This window comes from Chiloscyllium plagiosum, unplaced genomic scaffold, assembly GCF_037043375.1.
Source record: "Chiloscyllium plagiosum isolate Xiang-an unplaced genomic scaffold, Cpla_swu_hap1 HiC_scaffold_30, whole genome shotgun sequence".
Taxonomy (NCBI): Eukaryota; Metazoa; Chordata; class Chondrichthyes; order Orectolobiformes; family Hemiscylliidae; genus Chiloscyllium; species Chiloscyllium plagiosum.
Window position 1 is genome coordinate 28,326,905 of NW_028270168.1, and position 22,808 is coordinate 28,349,712.

General features: G+C 39.2%; 1 protein-coding gene across 4 annotated transcripts in view; it reads right to left on the reverse strand.

The window, feature by feature from the left end:
- Positions 1-22,808, reverse strand: part of LOC122563660 (grainyhead-like protein 3 homolog) — a 103,275-nt gene that overhangs the window by 61,326 nt on the left and 19,141 nt on the right. For 2 of the 4 annotated variants that reach the window (XM_043717690.2, XM_043717691.2), the window contains exon 2: positions 1,909-2,095. In XM_043717690.2, the coding sequence (XP_043573625.1) occupies positions 1,909-2,095 (187 nt within the window). Of the gene's footprint in view, positions 1-863; positions 945-1,908; positions 2,096-5,265; positions 5,433-22,808 lie in introns of those variants that run through there. The other 2 variants (XM_087976847.1, XM_087976846.1) reach the window with 2 other exon arrangements.

A 22,808-nucleotide genomic window follows, 5' to 3' on the forward strand; every position in this document is an offset into this window, starting at 1 on the left:
CAACCTTCCTCATTATCCACAACTCTACCAATTCTCATGTTATCTGCAAATGTACTAACAAGATTAGTTATATTTTCATCCAATTTATTTATATAAATTACAAACACAGATGTCCCAGCACTGATCCTTTCGGAACACTATTGGTCACAGACTTCCAATCAGAAAAGCACCCCTCCACAACCACCTTCTGCCTTCTCTGACCAAGCTGATTTTGTATCCAATTTACCTACTCACCGTGGATTCCGTGTGACTTAAACATCTTGACCAGCCTACCATGAGGGACCTTGTCAAATAACTTGGTATGATAGTATTTGTAGAATTGGGGATATGCTGGGCTGTGAGTTTCTAGACTGTTGGAATACAATTTTCTGCTGTATTTGGCCCAAATAGTACCTCATAATGGCCAGTCTTGAACTGTTAGATCATTTCAAAGTCCATTTTATTTAGCACATTGACAGTGCTACACAAAATCATGTAAGATTCTCAGTTTGAATATGGGATTTTATTTCCACTAGGACTGGTCACTCTTAACAGTACTGTCAAGAACAGATGCATCTGTGGCAGACAGATTGGTGAGGATGAAGTCAAGCAAGTTTTTCCCTTTTTGCTAGTGTTCTTGTAGCTAGCTTCAGATTCAGTTTAGCAGTTATATCCATTAGGATCTAACAAACTTGATCAGTAATGCCACTGCTGAGCTACTCCTTGTGATGAACATGGAAGTCTCCTACCCAGAGTACATTCTAAGCCTTTGCCACCATCAGGGTTTCCTCCAAGACCTGTTCAATGTTGAGGAGTATTGATTCATTAGCTAAGGGAAGATAGTATGTGATAATCAGCAGGAAGTTTCCTTGTTCATAGTTGACCTGATGCAATGAGACTTCATGAGGTCCAGGCTCAACCATATTGGATTTTCCAGATAAATTTGTCATGTGTTCTCCTACCATCTAAACATAGCAAAAACAAAAGGAAAATGGGTGGCTGGTTGTGGTGTTAAATTTATTAATGGTGAGTTGTACAGTACCATGAAAAAAGCAGCACAAAAAAAAGATAATTTCTAACAATGTTGACTTTTGCCAACTGAAAGGATTTTCAGACCAAGAACAACAAAGTCAAAAACAGTTAATCTGTCAGTTTAGATATTTTAGGTAAAGTGTTATAATAAAAGACAATGTTTAGTTTTGTAGGGGAGCATGTATCAAAGGAATGTTTAACCTGGAGGGCCTATGATACTACTTAATTCTTGGAAAGCTGGAAAACCTTTTGATCACCATTGTCTCAATTTGACTATTAAATGAGACAATTAAAGTTTTCTTAGCGTTTGTTTTTATTGGTTTTGGAACATTGAAATGCTGACAAGATAAGTTATATTCCCAGTCTAATTTAATATTCACTTCCAGATAAATCTTAAGTGAGCAATTTTGTGGACACCATGTTTCCTGCAAATAAGTCGAGGAATACTTAAGCATGGGAGAACCTCCAAAAACCGAGTAAGAGTAAGAGATATACCTCTTTGAGCCTGCTCTACTGTTCCATTCAGAATATGCTAATTTCTACCTCAAATCTACCTTCAACACTATCCCAAAGTAATTGTCTTGAATAATGGATGGGGATTCATATGCTCTGGATGATTATGGTGCCATAGTATTAGGATTCACTGCTTGGACTGCCCTAGCCTTTTAGTGAGGAGGTTGTGTAGCAATGACTCTTGACTATATATAGAATGACACAAATAGGGAGCTTATTCAAATTTGCATCATGTCAGGTTAGTCATTCTGATATCATTGAAAGTTTGATGCTGTATAAATAGCACTAAGATGCTTTAATTAAGATTTTCTAACTGAGGTAAAAGCTGTTTTATACAAAATAAATTCTTCCTTCAATTACCTACTTTTTAAACAAATCAAATACCTTATAATAGTCATAGAGGAAGCTCAAAGCAGCTACGCTCTCATCATCACCATTGATGCTCATCATGGCCTTTGTTGCTGCAGTTAGTGGATTCTCCAGGTAGTTTTTCCAAGCTTCATCCTCGTTACTGACAGAATGTCGTTGGAAATTAACTGCTTCATTGTGAAGAACCATCACAGGCCTCAAACTGAAAAAATATAGGATTTCAGTGAAAAACGAGCAACCTGATGTCACTGAGATAGAACTAAAATGGCTTTTGAAAATGAGGTGAAAAATACAGGGAACAATTACTTAAGGGAAGAGCCATGGTGGGAGATCAGCTTGAAGAAGGGTATTTTTCCTACTTCTTAACATACATTTCAAGAGTGGGTTTGAGCCTTGGGACACTGCAAGTTACATGACAGATGGTATCAGTAATAATGAGAAAAGAAGCCTCAAATCACAGAAATTTGAATTGGCTACTGGATCCAAAGCATGATCAGCGCACCCAGGCTCCATGGAAAAAGTTATTACAAAGGGACCAGTGGAATGATGAACGTGTCCTTCCAACACTAAAGCATGAGGAATACATAAGACAAGGTGGCAATGTATCATTCAGCCTATTGGTTATGTCAGGAGCAAAGACGTAGTCAATACATTTAACTTTCAAGAAGACTGACTTAAGAACTAAGAACAGATCTAGATGTGCAATAAAAGATCTGAAGAAAAGTGAGGACAGAGAACTTCAACAATTTTAAGAAATGAGGAAATAATTAACAAATGTGAAACATTTTGCTATAAAATGCTATCTGCCATACAAAAAATATTTTTTAATGTAATAAAACCTATTTGTCAACATTGGCTTCCAAGGCACAAATGTTTCCCGTGATAATAACTTTCCCTATTTCAATGTTATCCATTCTGCATACCATTTTATAAAAATGACACCATAATTAAGCCCTGTCACACCCCTCAGTGACATTTTAATTACAGGGCTCCTTGCTGCTCTCCAACATTTTGTTTTCTCAAGCTTCAATCAACTATCTTGTCCACCAATCTAGCTTCTAAAGAAAAATATGAAATACCCTCAGAATTTTGCTACATGCATGCGATCTACAAAGCTTTGATCTTTCTGAGATAATGGTTTCATTCCTGAGCCTGAATCAACACAATATATTCCTTTTAAAGGCACTGCCCTATATTGTACCAAATTCTTCTGTGGTAAGACAACTGCATTCAGTTATAAGTATGAGGTACATAAGCTTGATTCAAAAGGACATGTTCTTACCATAAAACATGCAATTCAGTTGGGGGAGAGGGATTCTTTCTTCTTGCAAACTTAGACGAACAAATAAGTTTCTTTTCTGCTTTAACATGATAGACATTTGGGATTTTACAATAGTTCACTGAGACAAATGACAGTTGGGTCATTTTTACAACTGGTTTATTCTTGTCTAAAGGCACATTTTTTAATGGCCTTAGCTTATTTAATCAGAGTATCTGATTAACAGCATTGAGGATCCAGGTGGACATATAGACTGCACCCAACACCTGGAGGAAGAAAGCCTCATCTTCTACCTTGGGACATTGCAACCCAACCGGATTAATGTGGATTTCATCAGTTTCTTCATTTCCCTTCCACCGACCATACCCCAGTCCCAAGCCTCCAACTCGGCACTGTCCTCTTGACCTGTCCATTGTCTTTCCCATCTATCCACTCCACCCTCCTCTCCAACCTATCACCTTCTCCCCCACCTTCATCTACCTATTGCATTCTCAACTACCTTCCCCACCCCCCAGCCCGCAGCCCCACTCAACCCCCATTTATCTCTCAGCCCCCCAGCCCACAAGCTTCATTCCTGATGAAGGACTTATGCTCAAAACGTTGATTCTCCTGCTCATCAGATGCTGCCTGATTTGCTGTGCTTTCCCAGCACCACACTCTCAAAACTCACTGTCTGCCAGTCCACTTACTAACTCGTAGTAGTCCTGTCTCCTGGAATAAATGAGGGAAATATCAAATACTAAATATAGCTGAGAAAAACCACAAACAGAGAGGGACTAATTTTAAGGAAACTCACCCAACAGAAATCTGGCAGCATTAGATCAAAATCAGCTTTACATCAAACACAATTATACTTTCCACTGAAGTAATTTATTTTAGGCAATATGATATAATTTATCTTAATTATCCATAGTTGCATATAACACAAGGCACAGGATTTAGCCCCTTGTATGTCTGCCAGTTGTTTCCTCTGGCACTCCATTGCTCAACCTCCATACCCTAATACTTACTTTTGTTTGAAATTTGTCCAATTCTTCCTTAAGAATTGCAATAATTTTTTTTCTGGCAACAAAGCATTCCATGTTACCCTATGTAAATATATTTCTCTCAATCTCATTTTCACTATTTTAGTGACCGCTTTAAATTGGCAATCCTTTGTCATCTTACTCATTCTTAATAAAACTGTTCTCTACTATTAATAGTCTCCATCAAACATTCCCTTAGCATGTTATGTTCATGAAAGTAGTCCCAAATCTTAAAATTTCTTCAAAGCTCTGTGTAGTTTCAATTCTTATGTTTTCAGATGCTTTCATCTAGTGGGGAAGCTTGTAAATGAGGAAATGAAAACCTCAATAGAACCGCGAAAGACTCTGAAGATAATGGTGCAAAAGTGGGTAAAGAGGCGATGGATATGCAAGTGAAGAACCAATTGTGGGCAGTATAAACAAGCCTTATCTCTTATAATCTGAAAGCTGAACCCTTCATTATAATACTTACTTGTGCGAACTGAGGAATAGTAATTAAAATCTTTACACTAGATTTAAAGTGTTCCTACTGATCTGGTTGAAGACACCATCATAGTTGAAGACACAGTCTTCAACTTCATAATTTTTTTAAATACATATTTTCAGTTAAGTTCAACAAGATCATGTATAAATTTATGATTTACAGTTCCATATAAAAATGTATCAATAAAAATACACAACTGTGGCAATTGATGGGATTCACATTCGACACAGAAAAAAAATACTCTCCACAGAAAACCAAGTGTTTTTTATAAGTCTTCAACAATCCAATAATGAATCAATTAGCAAAATAAAGCAAAACATTTTTGAGAATTGAATCCAAAAGTACCTCGTGGTATTCTGGAATGATTGCATTGTAGTTACATTACTGGAATCATAATCCCAATGATCTGGGGAATGAGTTCAAATCCCGCTACATCAACCAGAGAATTTAAATTCAATTAATTAAATAAATTTGAAATGAAGCTATGATCAACATTGCTGACCATAAAGTTACCTTATAGGATGGTTATAGTAACCCGTCTCATTCACTGATGGCCATTACAGAAGGCATTCTGCCAAACTTACCCAACAGATTTACATGCATTTCCAGACCCATGGCAATAGTGTTGACTTCCAATAAAACTTCAGTACAGCCTCAACTGAGTGAATTGGAAATGCTGAGACTGTCCTCCACGGAGAAGAAAAATTGGACAGGAGATGTGATTGAGGTGTTTAAAACCATCGGGATAAAAAGAAACAATTTTCATTGGCGGATGTGATGAGAGGACACCAATCTAAAGTGCTCAGCAAAATAATCAACAGAAACATGAGGAAACACTTTTCACATCATGAGTGGTTAGGATGTGGAATGCATTAAGTGTGTGTGTAGGCTAATTCAATCACGATTGTCAAAAAAGGGAGTTGGATAAGCACATGAAAAAATTACAGGTATGCCAGTATTGGGGAGAACAAAGTCAGAAATCACATGACACCAGGTTATAGCCCAACAGGTTTATTTCAAACCACAAGCTTTCAGGGTGTAAACCTGTGGACTATAACTTGGTGTCATGTGATTTCTGACTTTTCCCACTCCAGTCCACCTCCACATCATAGTATTGGGGAGAGAAGTGGGACAGTGGGATTTGGTAGGTTACATTGCAGAGAATTGGTCAGGTTTGTGATCAGCCGAATGACTTTCTTTTGTGCTGTCACCATTCTGTGATTCTCTGACCTTTAACTGTAGTTAAAATGGCCTAGCATGTCACACAGTTGTCAGGTAGATGGTTTGCTGCTTTAAGAGTGATTTACAACCACAATGAATTCTGAAGCCTACATCCTGTGAATTCATTCAATAAAATTCCAGGATTGCACTATCAGTGGGAAGTTTCAACCCAAGGCATATCTCTCAATGACAGACATAAACAGCCCACAACTTTCCACACATTGATTTTAATGGGTAGAACAGTGTGATTTTGAATTGCGTGACCAATGCCCTCTCACAGAAAACAGACCAGAGGATCTGGTGTAAAGTCCCTTCTTTAATAACAACTTCATTAAACACAATTGCGTCTCAGCAATTAACTGTTAGAGAACCAAATGGCCTTAGCAGTTTTGAATGTTAGTACCTCCTTTGGTTTTACTTCTGTCAGACATCTGTGGAATACACCTATGTAAAATTCCTAGTCTTAAATATTTCAAAGTAAAAGCAAACCAGCAAGATCCAAATTGTAGAAATGTTTCCAATTCACAACATGAACTAAGTTTTCAGTAAATATCCCTATTGCTAAACTACAGATTTTGATTCAGAAATATTTGTAGTTTTCAAACAAGTTAGAGTAACAATTATTGTTGCTTAACAATGGCAATATTCTACCAACATCAATCTTATGAGGGTGGAATTAAAATTGAACTTTAAAAGCATCTAAACTATTTCAGTGTTATTGATATTTGACAATTTAACAAACCCAGATTGGCAGGTTAAAAATCATGCAACACCAGGTTATAGTCCAACAGGTTTAATTGGACTATAACCTGGTGTTGTGTGATTTTTAACTTTGTACACCCCAGTCCAACACCGGCATCTCCAAAAGATTGGCAGGTGCATGTGATTTTGCTGAATATCATTCATGCAACGCAAATTTAAAGTTCAAGCAAAGGAATGCTACTGGGGATGTCACAAGATTCAAATCCAAGATCTATTTAAAGATAGTCCTAAGTAACTTCGTCATTCAAGAGGTCATTCAAAGTCCTGAAAGAAGCACATAGTTCAATGTTCAGACAGTTGGAGTTATGAGGAGAGAATCTCCTTCAAACTTAGAACTATAAATCTAGTGAAAATTCTGGATCAATATATTGTTTCGCAAGATCAGAAAGCAATGACACTAAATCAGCACAGATGGCACTAATCCAAAAAACTTGATGTTTGTCATGCATGCATCAGTTGCATTATTATTTACTACTATCCGCTGTTAATTTCCTCAATTAGAGGAACACTCAGAAAGAAACACACATGCACATGAAATTGCAATTTATGAAGCACGCAAGAAATGAAGCAGTGGGTGGTAGATTTTCCAGCATCCTTACCAGGCAGCCAGGAATGTGACACAGCTAGTCCCAAAAGCAAAACGCTGCTTTCTCCTAAGAATGGGTCGCTATTCCAGAGAAAATCCTGGTGGAATGCACATGAACTATCATTCCAAAACCCACAAAACCCATCCACTTGCCCGCTCACTTTGCCAAATCATTTTTTTTCACCTCCAGAAACTCATCAGGAAACTCCAAGTTGGAGCCATCAGACTTGCAACTCCTGCCATACAGCACATTACTTACCAGGCTTTTGGATATTGGTACAAAATATAAAAGATCCCTCTCCAAATGAGAAAACAGCAGAAATCTTTATTACAAATGCCATAGTCTGAACCAGACCATGACATTCTCATTGACCTCAAGATAAGCATCAGACCCTATAGCATCTCTAACATAAATTGCTATCCATTTCTACCTCTGGAATCTCAATGCCAATCTCAGCTCCTCTGCTGTTGAAAACCTAATCTCTTTATCATCTTCAGACTTAGTTATTCCAATCGTTTTCCAGAACAGCCTTTCCTTCAGCTCATCGATGTTCGGCTGTTCCCTATTCTATACTAAATCTGCTTAATCATTAGCACTGTCCTTACTTGTAATGGTTTCTGGTCATCCAACAGCTCCAATTTAAAATTCTTATCCTTGTGTCTAGTGTTGTTATGGCCTTCCACCTCTTTCTGTGTTCTTCCCCAGTCCAACACTGTCCATTTCAAAAGCTATTGTTACACTGGATATGTTCTTTGCGGTGCATCCCTTCTCCCTTCATCCCAACATTAGTACATATTCCTTCATTTATCCTTTGCAGCTCATTCCCTGAGCCCATCTCTCCTACTTCATATCAATTGTTCTTTCCTTGGCCCTCGATTTACATTTTGTCCAATTTGAACCCTGTTAGTTGCCTGGGGATGTTTGCCCTATTAAGTACACTGTATAAAATTTGAGTTATCATTACAGTACTTTTGCTGGAACATCAAAAGATGTGCAGGTCAGGTGAATTGGCCTTGCTAAATTGCCCATAGTGTTAGGTAAGGGGTAAATGTAAGGGTATGGGTGGGTTGCGCTTCGGCGGGGTGGTGTGGACTTGTTGGGCCGAAGGGCCTGTTTCCACACTGTAATGTAATCTAATCTAATCTAATCTAATCTAATCACATGCACCAATAATTGCATAATATTGTGTTTCATTTACCTTCTAATTTTTTGTTCTTTTATTTTGTGATATACAGAAAGTAATTTGCAGCGGGCAGCAGAGTTCCCTCCATGCACCGTGCTGAGAAAAGTAATGAAATAAAAGGTCTACTAACATGCTTTCAATTTAGGTATGTCAATACACTAACAGCTACATTTGAAACAGCCTTGGTGTCTTTGGTAATTGAGATAGAGAAAGGATGGGTTAGTACTAGTGGTCTTTAGTGATTCCTGATGTCTGCCTATTTTTGAATCATTTCATGAAGAGAAAATGTGGTCCTTAATTTGAAACCTTTGAAGTAAACTTTATATATTCAGGGAGATTTTTTTTAAAATTAAAATTCTGTCATTAAAGGCTTAAAATTCTTGAAAATATACTTTTCAGTGTAAAACTTACTTTTAGTGATATTAACTGGTAAATGTTTAACATGCTTGTAAGATCACTAGTTGAGGGATACGATCTGATTCCCAAAATTGGGAAATTCTCTGTATTTATATTGCAAGTATTTTTATGGCAAGGATGTGGTATAAATTATTCTGGTCTCGGTTGATCTATTTGCAAATAGTGATCATATGTTTGATTTATGAACTGGTTGCAAAAGAGAGTTTTCTGGCTTTCACTACACATAGGAGTCCAGTGAAATTTGCATTCACCAACATGAATGCAAATATTACAAATGCTGAAGGAGCAAGAAAGAACAGTTTAAATAAATAAATGGCATTGGTGAAGTGACACTCACAGACCAATCAATCCCAAAAAAACAAATCCACTACAAGAATCTAACCTCAACCTCTCTGAAAGAGTACAAGATAAGGGTTAAATATAACAGGGCACTTGTGATTGATGAATTGTCTATCTGTGACCTATTCACTGGATACTCACTGTTCTTGCAGTGAAATTGTGTATTGAAGCTAAAATCAGAGCTGCCCTTATGCTAGGAAACTCAGCACAGACTGTGAGTTTGCTAGTCGACATGGCACAAATAGCAGCAAGATCACAGGTACTATCCATGACCTATGCTAACTTCGTGAATCTTGAAAGTTATGACGTTTTTAATGTCTGTAGGTTAGGGAAGGGGAAATCCGAATTCACTCACATTTCTTTTTTGCTACTGAGCAACACTGGGACACAAAAGCATAGGAAAAGGGAGCAGCATTAGCCCACTCAGCTCCTCAAGATTCTCTTCCAATTTGTACAATTATGGTTGATCTTCTGCATTAAATCTATTTTCTCATTCATTCACTATATCCCTTGATTCCCTGAGAGTCCAAAAATCTGTTTCATGCATTCTTGAATTTTTTAAACAATGGAGCATCCACAACCATCTAGGGGACAGGATTGCAAAGACTCCCAATCCATTGAGTTAACAAATTTCTCCTCATGTCAGTGCCAAATGATCAACCCTTTATCCTGAGGCTGAGCCCCTCAGTTCTCGATTTCTGAGGGAATGTGTCAGGAAAAACAATCCCTCTGTGTCTACATTGTCAAACCACTTCAGAATCATCTAGGAGAAAGTGAGGACTGCAGATGCTGGGGATCAGAGCTTAAAAATGTGTTGCTGGAAAAGTGCAGCAGGTCAGACAGCATCAAAGGAGAAGGAGAATCGACGTTTCGGGCATAAGCCCGTCGATTCTCCTTCTCCTTTGATGCTGCCTGACCTGCTGCGCTTTTCCAGCAACACATTTTTAAGCGCCTTCAGAATCATGTTTGGTTCAATGGGAATTATCTCTCATTCTTCTAAATTTCAGAGAGTTTAGGACCAATTTACTCAGCCCCTCAACATAGAACAACTCTGTCATTTCCAAAATCTCATCTAGTGAACCTGTGCTGAAACACCTATAAAGTAAATTGACCTTTCTTAGTTAGATAGGGCAATTTAGTACACAGTAGCCCAGCTCTGGTTCCTACGAGAGGCCAATTAAATTGAAACAAGCTTCCCTTATTCTTGTACTTGAAACCCCTTGCAATAAAAATTAACAAGTCATTTGCTCTGTAATTCTTGCTATATCTGCATGCTCACTTTCTGTTTCCCTATAGAAGGATACCCACATCTCTCATGCAAAAATAATTTTCATTTCTATTCTTATTGTCAAAGTAAATACCCCATTTTCTACTCCATCTATACATTTCCTTGCAGCCTCCTCGTGCCTTGCCCACAGCTTGCATTTCACAAAGTTTGCAGTTTTGTATCATTGACAAACCTGGATACAGTGTTTTCAGTTTCTTCATCTAAGTCACTCACATAACTGGTACATAGCTGAAACTCCAGCATTTATGCGTATGACATTCCACTAATTACAGCCTGCTAACTTGGAAATGCCTCATTTATCCCTTCTCTCTGTTTGCTGTCCACTAACAAATACTCTATTCATGCTAGGAGAGTCATAGAGTCATAGAGATGTACAGCATGGAAACAGACCCTTCGGTCTAACCCATCCATGCCGACCAGATATCCCAACCCAATCTAGTCCCACCTGCCAGCACCCAGCCCATATCCCTCCAAACCCTTCCTACTCATATGCCCATCCAAATTCCTCTTAAATGTTGCAATTGTACCAGCCTCCACCACTTCCTCTGGCAGCTCATTCCATACACATACCACTCTCTGTGTGAAAAAGTTGCCCTTTAGGTCTCTTTTATATCTTTCTCCTCTCACCCCAAACCTATGCCCTCTAGTTCTGGACTCCCCAACCCCAGGGAAAAGACTTTGCCTATTTACCCTATCAATGCCCCTCATAATTTTGTAAACCTCTATAAGGTTACTCCTCAGAGTCTGACGCTCCAGGGAAAACAGCCCCAGCCTGTTAAGCCTCTCCCTATAGCTCAAATCCTCCAACCCTGGCATCATCCTTGTAAATTTTTTCTGAACCCTTTCAAGTTTCACAACATCTTTCCGATAGGAAGGAGACCAGAATTGCATGCAATATTCCAACAGTGGCCTAACCAATGTCCTGTACAGTCGCAACATGACCTCCCAACTCTATACTCAATACTCTGACCGATAAAGGAAAGCATACCAAACGCCTTAATCTATTACCTCCAGCTCCATGAGCCCTTGTCTTGCACATTAAGCTTATTATGGCATCTTATCTTATGTCTTATGGTTATCAAAGTACACAGTCCTACATCCATAGTACTTACCCTTTATCCACCTGCAAGTTACATCCTCAATAGTACACTCTTAAATTATAATTACATAAAGTACAATTACAAATTGTCACACATCAAGATGACGGCAGAGTAGGGCTTCTTACCAGAACTCATCCGCTCCAACCGCTTTCTTTCTTTCTTTCATCTTCTTTCTTCTTTTCTTGCTTTTTCTCTTTCTTTCCTTTCCTTCTTTGGTCCTAGAAGCTTGGTTATGGAGACGGCAATGGCGGCAACTGGGGAACTTTGATGGTTGGTCAAGAGGCAGCTAACGCGGCAATGGAGCACGGCAGCGACTAGGGCCCAGTGCGAGCATGGATGGCAACATCAGTGATGTGGTAGCTGGTGGTGAAGGATGGTGGAAGTGGCAGTCAGCAACAAGATGGTGGCAGCAGTCAGTGCTGAAAGATGGTGGCAATGACGGTTGGTCATGATGGATAGTGGCAGTGGTAATCAGTGGTTAAGCAGCAATCGGGCTCAAAGCCTTGTGAGTGGCGGTGAAGCCTGACGTGTTCAATGGAAATCAGTGGTGAAGGTGGCTGTCGAACACAAGTCCAGCCCAGTGCAGGGGACTGTAAGCCGTGTTGGAGAAAGCCCAGCTTGGAGCAACCGCAGGCTTAAGAAAGGAACGTAATGGCAGACTTTTTGACTTTATTTCTTTATTTTTCCACTTTTATACAAATAAGACTGGAGTGCTGAACTTTACAGCCTATTTCTTTATTTTTCTACTTCTGTAACTAAGATTTTGTATGTCGTTATTTTGAACCTAAAATGGCACCATGAGTGGCCACATTATACCCTTTTCAATGTACTCTTGCAATTTGCATTTGAGTAGACATGGCAAAAAAAATCTAAATCTAAATCTAAGTGTGTCAAACACAAAACACCCCTTTTGTAAAACCATGTTGACTTGGTTTGATCATTACATTTTTCTAAGTGCCAACTCTTAAATAAAAGATTCCAGCTTTTCCCCCAATGATTAGATGAACAGAAAGTAAAAAGGAAATGTCTACACATTATTAATTATTTTGCACCACAAAGTTCCTGTCCACGGACTTCACTTCCTATTGTTAGTTGCTGGCTCTGAATTAAAATTCTGACATTACAATAGATAAATATATTACATAGGAAACAGAAAGAAAGATTTACATGGATAAAGTGGCTTTTACAATCTCAGGACATCCTACAGCACTTTACAACACTGTTGCAAGTGTGGACATTATCATACAGCAGAAATAGATCCAAGCATCATTAAGGGGTGACATGATGGCTCAGTGGTTAGCTCTGCTGCCTCACAGCACCAGGGACCTAGGTTCAATTCCTGCCTTGTGCATTAGTCTGTGTGGAGTTTGCATGTTCTCCCCAGGTCTGTGTGGGTTTCCTCTGGGTGGTCTGGTTTCCTCCCACAGTCCAAAGATGTGCAGGTGAATTGGCCATGTTAAATTGCCTATAGTGCTGGGTGGATTGCTCTTCGGAGGGTTGGTGTGGACCTTTTGGGCTGAAGGGCCTGTTTCCACGCTGTAGGAAATATAATCTCTAGGTGGTATTAGAGAGGTATTTCATAAAGAGGGCAATATGGTTAATTAGTTTCCTTCTTATTGGTGTTTGTTAAAGAATCCCAACCATAAACATAAAGGTAAAGAGCTGCTGGCCAAGTTGACCTAAGAGTTATGCTGTATCCGAGGAGCAGGAGAATCGGCATTTCAGGCATAAGCCCTTCAACTCTCCTGCTCCTCGGATGCTGCCTGACCTGCTGTGTTTTTTCAGTGCCATACTTTTTGACTCTGATCTCCAGCATCTGCAGTCCTCACTTTCTCCTAAGAGTTATACTGTTGGTGTTCTGAGCTGGCCCTAATAGACTCTCAAGAATGATCTTAGAGTAAGTCTGGAAAGGAAAGAAGCAATTGTGTTTATTTACTACCTTTCCAATCTCAGGGTGTCCCAGTGTGCTTTAGACTTAATTTTTGTTTAGAATTGTTTTTAATGTTACAAAGTAGGAAACTTTGTCTTAGCTTTACCCTCTTCCTCCACTAGGTTGCCATTTTGATTTATTCAGTGCAACATGGTGAAGATGAGGAGCTCTGAGGTACAGTGAATAATACCTGTATAAACCCTCCAATTACTTCAAACAATAGTTTTGTTTCTGTTGTTCTGGGATCAAAGGTATCAAATAACTGTTGAAAGGAGTCAAAAATATCCCTTTAAATCTCTGTCTAGAGGTTTGACAGTCAGGTAACAGAGCCCTCCCATAGGAACTTAATATTTCAATGAAGTGCCAAGATTGCTTAATTAGTCCCGAAACCATTGCACAATTTTAAACTTCTGGAACGATTTGGAGGGAGGGCTCATCAATTGTCTAAAGCATTAGTCACAAACGAAACCTGACAGATATAGACTTGTTGTTGCTAAGGGTGGTTCGAAACCACAGGCTCTTGAAATCCCTGAACTGTTATATGTTACAGTGGGCAGCACACCCATACTTCAGCTCACTGAACATTCCTTCACAGCGAATTACATAGAATGTACATTAAAGAAAGAGACGCTTTGGCCCATCAGATTTTAGTTTGTGTGTATGTGCCGCACAAAATCTCTTCACAACTTTCTTCACCTTACCTACCTTGCAGAACTTGCTATTGATTTCAGCCTCATATAACCATCTCACTGCCCTTTAACTACATTGATGCTATTGATCCCAATCTATTCTGTGTGGCCATAAATGCCATATTCTAACCTCTCTCTTTGAAATACCTTTCTCCAGAACTCCCCAAATTAACAAGATTGCATTTTGCTACATCAGAATATTTATAATGAGCATTGGCAAAATGTTCAGTCATTTGTGCAACAGGTAAGACAAATTATATATCCTTACGATGCATTTAAAAACATTAATTTCAGAGGGAATTGGAGTTTGTAGTTGTGCACAACAGAAGTGGCGGAAGCATTGGCCAGAATCTTGTTGGGGTGTTAAGGATTTTGTCTGCCAGATGGAGAGCTGGTGAGAGATACCTGCTGTCTCTACCAGGGAAGGCCCAGCAAACCACAAGCTGGGTAGGCAGTGGCAGCATCACTGGTGGGTCCATCCCTTGAACAAACATCCTACCTTGCAAGAACGCTGGCCAATCAGAGGCCTGCATTTCTTATGCTTAGCAACACATGAAAGAAGCTGTGGTTATTGTTGGAAGTGGATTTCTGTTTTCTGAGTGTCACAGAGGACACTGCACAAAGTCAGATGATGCTGGAGGGAGGGTTACCCAGGTTCCTAAAAGGCAACTCCCTCCCCAGTGTCCAGAATCATGATCAGGTCCTGTTTGCCTTTGATTCCTACCTCAGAGGTGGTTCTCATATGGTCAGTTAAGGGCCTCAGTAGGCAGTAGGGGAGGAACTAGGAGAAAGTGAGGACTGCAAATGCTGGAGATCAGACTCAAAAAGTGTGACACTGGAAAAGCACAGCCGGTCAGGCAGCATCCAAGGAGCAAGAGAGTCAACATTTCAGGCATAAGCTCTTCATTGAGGAACCCCAACCATGGCTTTAATGCCCAGATGTGGATTCTAGCAGAGGTAAGAAGTTGCAGGGTTTAGGTACACCAATATCCTGCCAAATGAAGTGCCCTTGCTGTTTCCAAGCTCTCCACCAGCTGGGAGAAGATCCCACTCAGCATTTCAATGTGGGATGTTATTGAATAAACTTGAGGAGCCAACATTCAGGTCAATGGGTCAGTATAATAACAGTAATGATGCAGTGAAATTACAACAATTCAGCAGTTACTAAGATTATTATGCTGAAATAAATCCCATGCTTGCAGAATGCTGAGCTGACCTTGTCGGATGCTACAAGTCAAGTGATGAACTTATTGGAAATGCTGTTTGTGCAGTCTGACCCTTGTGCACTGAGTGTGGTGAAGCAAGAACTGCAGAATGCTGAGACCATGCAACCCTTGAAAATTAAAGGAATAAACATGAAAGAAATAAAAGGCCCAGAAAGTGAATCAAACATTTGACGAATTGAGAAAAATAACAGATCAAAATTCCCCTCCGGCTCTAATTTCATTCATGATAACATTCTGGCACATGGGATCAATGTGAGGAGAGTTTCTCGATCCAGTACTCTAGGGAATACATTGCAGAACATTTTAGCACATGATTCACATAGGAGCTGGTGGGCAGGTGGGAATGTTGCCTGCAGAGCCTATTGAATCAGAGAACAAGAAGGTGTCATAAGATTCCATTGATGGAATCTTGCTTTCTCGTTTGGTGTCTCAATCACTTGCTGAAAAGCTTGCGAGGCACCTGAGCTGGTTCTGCAGAGCGGGGGAAGTCATCTCTTCCTTCTATCAGGCTGCTTAGAAGGTAGAATTGGTCTTTCTTCAGAGGAGGAAGTCCCAGGCCCTCACTAATCAGAGTTCAGCAGAGCTCACACTTGACTACACCATGGAGAAGGCTGAGGATCATAATGCCTGGTATGTGATTTTTTGTTTTGGGAGGAGAGTTTCTAGGATTGGAGGTCGCAGGTAGAAGAGGGGAGCTGGAATCAAGGCCAGAGGGTGCAGCTCTCCGCTAACATTCCTTGCCCAATACCCAGAGACTCAAATGTGACAAATTGTCCCACCTGAGTTACTGCAAGAAGCCAGTAAGGGTCAGTGTGCCAATTGCCTTTCTGTGTTGTATACATTTTTATTCAACCTGTTCAAATATGTTCAAACACACCTTTGAAACAGGTGGGACTTTAATTCAGGCCTTCTGACCCAGAGACAAGGATACTACCACTATGTCACAAGAGTCTTTTTTGGTCCCACATCAAGCTGAGGAAATTGCAGTCAAGGCAGAAACAGGCCATTAAGTGGTTCTTGTCAAAGAGTGTGGTGCTGGAAAAGCACAGCAGGTGTTTCAGGAATATGCTTTTCATCATTCCTGATGAAAGGTTTACACCCGAAACGTCGACTCTCCTGCTCCTCGGACGCTGCCTGACAGGCTGTGCTTTTCCAGCACCACACTCTTCAACTCTAATCTACAGCGTCTGCAGTCCTCACTTTCTCCATTAAGTAGTTTTAGAGTTGTAGAGTCATAGAAATATGCAGCACGGAAACAGACCCTTCAGTCCAACTTGTCCATGCCGACCAGATATTCCAACCCAATCTAGTCCCACCTGCCAGCACCTGGCCCATATCCCCCCAAACCCTTCCTATTCATATACCCATCCAGATGCCTTTTAAATGTTGCAATTCTACTAGCCTCCATCACTTCCTCTGGAAGCTCATTCCGTACACATACTACCCTCTGAGTGAAAACGTTGCTCTTTAGGTCTCTTTTATATCTTTCCCCTCTCACCCTAAACCCATATTCTCTAGTTATGGACTCCCCGACCCCAGAGAAAAGACTTTGTCTATTTATCCTATCCATGCCCATCATGATTTTATAAACCTCCATAATGGGTCACCCCTCAGCCTCTGACGCTCCAGGGAAAACAGCCCCAGCCTGTTCAGCCTCTCCCTATAGTTCAGATCCTCCAACCCTGGCAACATCCTTGTAAATCTTTTCTGAACCCTTTCAAGTTTGACAACATCTTTACAATAGAAAGGAGACTAGAACGGCACCTAATATTCCAATAGTGGCTTAACCAATGTCCTGTACAGCCACAGCATGATCTCCCAACTCCTGTACTCAATACTCTGACCAATAAAGGAAAGATATCCAACGCCTTCTTCACTATCCTATCTACCTGTGACTCCACTTTCAAGGAGCTATGAACCTGCACTCCAAGGTCTCTTTGTTCAGCAACACTCCCTAGGACCTTATCATTAAGTGTATAAGTCCTGCTAAGATTTGCTTTCCCAAAATGCAGCACCTCACATTTATCTAAATTAAACTCCATCTGCCACTTCTCAACCCATTGGCCCATCTGATCAAGATCCCAATGTAATCTGAGTTAACCTTCTTCGCTATCCACTACACCTCCAATTTTGGTGTTATCAGCAAACATATTAACTATACCTCTTATGCTCACATCCAAATCTTAAGTGATCATTAAATTGACCACATTAAGGGCCTCCCTATTCCCCAGATTGGGAAGTTTTGTTTAAGGGCTTCACATATTAAGCCATTGGGGGTTTGGGGAGAGGAGAACAGATTTGGTCACCTCAAGCCACTTAAAATGAAAGCAAAGTACTGTACTGTGGATACTGGAGTTCTGAAATAAATACTGCAAATGCTTAGAAAACTCAGCTCGGTCTGGCAGCATTTTGGAGCTGAGCAGATTTTATTGGTTCCAAGGCTAGCAGCAAGTACCGCTAATATCAACCTGCATAGCTCAGGTAGCATTCACCCTCAATATCATTGCAATTTAAAGTCGAACCTCCACAAATTTTTCACCTCATATCCCATGCTTGGAGAATGCTGAGCTGACCTTGTCGGATGCTACAAGTCAAGTGATGAACTTATTGGAAATGCTGTTTGTGCAGTCTGACCCTTGTGCACTGAGTGTGGTGAAGCAAGAACTGCAGAATGCTGAGACCATGCAACCCTTGAAAATTAAAGGAATAAACATGAAAGAAATAAAAGGCCCAGAAAGTGAATCAAACATTTGACGAATTGACAAAAATAACAGATCAAAATTCCCCTCCGGCTCTAATTTCATTCATGATAACATTCTGGCACATGGGATCAATGTGAGGAGGGTTTCTCGATCCAGTACTCTGGGGAACACATTGCAGAACATTTTAGCACATGATTCACATAGGAGCTGGTGGGCAGGTGGGAATGTTGCCTGCAGAGCCTATTGAATCAGAGAACAAGAAGGTGTCATAAGATTCCATTGATGGAACCTTGCTTTCTCGTTTGGTGTCTCAATCACTTGCTGAAAAGCTTGCGAGGCACCTGAGCTGGTTCTGCAGAGCGGGGGAAGTCATCTCTTCCTTCTATCAGGCTGCTTAGAAGGTAGAATTGGGTCTTTCTCCAGCTGGGTCTGGCAGCATTTTGGAGCTAAGCAGGTTATGTTGGTTCTAGGGCTAGGAGAAAGCACCGCTAACATCAACCTGCATAGCTTAGGTAGCATTCACCCTCAATATCATTGCAATTTAGAGTTGAACCTCCACAAATTTTTCACCTCGTATCATTTACTAGCCCACAGAATGGATTGAGATTGAACACTACACAGTTATCAATGTGTGCTGTGGTGATGTTGGGCAAACATACCATCAAGTGGAAAAGGAAATGGAAATACCGAAAATAAAGTACCTAGTTTATCTAAATAAGTACATAATTTTAACTGATCACAAGACAGAATTTGGACTAAAGATAATACAAATATAAAATGGCGGATATGTTCAAGATCTGTCAGGTGGGGCTGCCCTTTCTCTTTCCCAAAAGCACTCTATTTAAGCCGCTCTAGCATTAAATTTCAGCCTGTTTAATTCTTTTTCGTCCTCCACAAACGATGCCTGCTGAATATTTTCTGTTTGTCTTTTAGATTTTCATTATCTACAGGATCTTGCATTTGCTTTACAGATTACCTCAGACGAGGAAAATTTAGAAAATGGAGTTTCACGAGAATCAATTCTAGGATCGTTATTCATGATTTACATAAATGATTAGAAAATCCACTAAATGGCAGGTCTCCATCTCATTATTTTTGTGTCAAATCTCAAATGCTTCCTTGCACCTTCAAACTCTTGCACATAAAGCTAATGGAATCCAATGAAATCGTATGTGTGTTAAGGTTTAAATATCTAAAACACAGACAAAAATGAAAATTATTTGTATTAATTGATACCCTTGCTTTTATCAACACAGAATGAAAGAATCTGACAATTTGTGTCATATTTTGACATTTCCTCTGCAATACTCAAGGAGTGCTGGCAATGAAAATGCTCCATCTATGATTCTATGATCTATTTATTTGGCTGAAATAAAAAATTGTAACAACAGATGTCTGAAGGTATTGCAAAGGTCTATGCATCATTACTGTCACTTGTAAACATATTAGGAAGAATTTATGTTACTTGTGGGAACAGTAAGCTTCATTTTTCAGGGAAATTATCACTTGTTATGTACTAAAATTGTGTTACTTCACCAGAATAATCACTAATCTTATCTAGTCTGACTGCTCAATTTGTAGATTCTGTTCAGTTTTCTGCTGGAGGTAATGATAAATGTGAAAGTATTTAATCATAGAATTTTTTCTCATAGAATCCGTACAGTGTCGAAACAGGCCATTTGGACCAACACGTCCACACTTTCTCTCTGAAAAGCATCCCACTAAGACTGACCTCCCCTGTCCTTTTGCTGTAACCCTGTATTTCCCATGATTAATCCACCTAATCTACATATTCTTGTATATTATGGACAATTTAGCATGGCCAATTCACCTAACCTGCACAGGTTTGTGCTGTGGGAGGAAACTAGAGCACCCAGAGGAAACAGACACAAGCACGGGGAGAATGTGCAAACTTCACACAGATAGTTGCCTGAGGGTTGGAATTGAACCCAGGCCCCTGATGCCGTGAGGCAGTAGTACTAACCATTGAGCCACCATGCTGCCCTAGTGGTAATCATGTGGCAACATTTGGATAATTATGGCATTTATAACATTGATTTCCCCAATTGCCTCAGTGATTGCAGCAAAGATATTCTCATTGTGTCACCATATATCAAAATGGATGGAACATTGGTATTGATCTCAGATCATGTGATGCTAGATAGAGTCCAACACATGTCTGGTAAAATCTGTGGAGCTTCACTTTGAAAGTGGAAATCTTATTCACCAAAGTGCAGAGCTTCTATCAAAATTGAGATAGCAAAGCAGGAACAGCTCTCAGGAATTTCCTAACTCAGGGTTTTAGTGCTATCTTTAAGACCCACATTTGGTAGCACATTGGATGTTTTTAATTTGATTTATCAATATTGCAGTAAAACACCAAGCACAATATTCAGATCAGGTGTATATCTTGCAAGTGATCAGAATCAAATGAAATGTTATGAGTTAGGTATTTTGCTGACCAGCATCTATGAAGTACCCAAAGGGTTGATCATCATGGTCTAGTGGTAATGATGCTAAATTAGTAACTTCAAGTTTAGGTATTTAACTTAATCACAAACCCTTGCTAATTAAATCCAAAAATTTAGGATAATCAGGAAATTGGTTCACTATGTCAGTCAATGATGGTAATGTCCCTACCCAATCTGCTCTCGATATGGCACTACATAGTTGGCTCTAACGGCTGCTAAAGGACCACTCAGTTATAAAACGTTCATTACAATCACCAGCTTGGGAGTATAACCAACACCCAGAAGTACAAAGATGGCATGTGGTAACAAGGATTGGGAAATGAAAGCTTTCACAGCTTTGTTCCCATCCTGAGAAAATATTTAAGAGAAACAACCCTGAGAAGGAGCAGGAAATTGATGATACAAAGATCCTGTTCACCTCATCAGTGTTATTTTGTCTGTCCAGTCAATACTATTTTGTCTGCCCTGTTAATATTATTTACTTCTAGCTACTGTGTGGTGCCAAACCACATTCCAATGGTGATTGTTTCCTTTAATCATTCCGATGTGTATGGGTGCCTATTAATAAAGATGCAGGTACATTAAAGTGTACAAATGAAATAAAAATTGTTACAAAGTTGTTTCTTAGTGTATCACTTTTTGAAAGTTGTAACTTTAGACAAGAAGAGTTTCACAACACACTGAGTCATCAAATAATGTGAGCTCCTACTGATTCTAATTCAGTTCTATTAATCAGTGTGTCTTCTCAATCACATTAGCAGGCAAAAGGTCATTTGTTTTCCAGTATTCTTATCACCAAATATGCATCGATAGTCTTTTACTAACATCACAGCATGCCAAAGTGTTCAATTGTTTTTGGTTTTGAACACGTGAGCAATTTATAATATTTTTGAGAAATATCAGAAACTATTTCAAAACAATCAATCGAGTAAAATAGAAGGAAGCCTGTGAAAAATCATTTTTTTATTTACACGATCGTACACTCACAACGTTTAGGTGCAAATTTGAAGAAAACTTAATTTATATATAAGTGAATAACTTACAAATAACTTAAAATCTTACAAATTTTAACTTGTTTCGTGGGTGAAGGTTTTGCTAATAGCTGTTGCTAAAATGAGGGAAAATAGCACAGAGGTCTTAGGAATGGAGGAAAGGGTAAAAACATGTTGTGGGTCAACAAACCGGTCCTTCTTGAGTTATATCTAACCACCTACGTGTGTGCGTCCTATCTCTCAATCATTTTTCTCTCATAAAAAAACACATGGTTGAGCCTTGAATCCATTTGTTACCTTCGAATTATTTTTGCGTCAAAAATCTCTCTCTAATAAGTTAATCCCTTTCATAAAATGTTTCTACTATTTACATTTCTAGTTCTGCAATTCTTAACTTGTGACTACTGATACTTCTTCTCACTACACTCATCAAATCCTTCTCATAACCTTGAAAACCTAATTAATGTAATCTCAAAGTCCTTTCCAATGAAAGCAAAACCATCCACTTCCTTATAACTTTAAAACCTGATATTCAAAGTCAGCTTCTTTAGTCTTTTCTGTTAAGGGCAGTTATAAATCCAGTAATTAATAATAGTGATGAATGTACAGGCACTGTTATTAATGGCGGTTTCATAGTAAAATTAATAATGTGATGTTTCCTTACTTGTATTATTTATTTGTTAATAAACTGAATATTGCATTGACTTTTCTCCTTCTAAAGTCTTGCACAAGGATGTGCTCTCTGTATACTTACAGATCGATTTGCAAACTGACCACATAAGTATAATATCCAGGTATAAACACAAAATAGGAAAGGTATTGCATTTACATTCATATAATCTTGTGGCAATTTAGTACAATGGTCAAAACTACTTCTAATCACAGTCAGCAGATTATGGACTTCAAATAAGAACTTCTAAATAAGATAGTGGACAAGAAATCTGGAATCTTGTGATTCATGATCGTACTATTTTATTGCATTGTATATCCTGTATAAATAGCAATGCAAAATTGAACAGCACCATATATTTTCTCTCAAGAATGTTCAACCAGATAAGACTCTTATTAAAGATATGGTCAGGACGATGGATCAGAACACCAGAGTGCTTTTGGATGTATTCAATTTTTAATTCCAACATGTGTATTTTTAAAAGAGGATAGCTACAGCCAAAAGATTACTGAAGATATAAATTCAGTTCGTGTCTGCAGTCTTTTGTGTC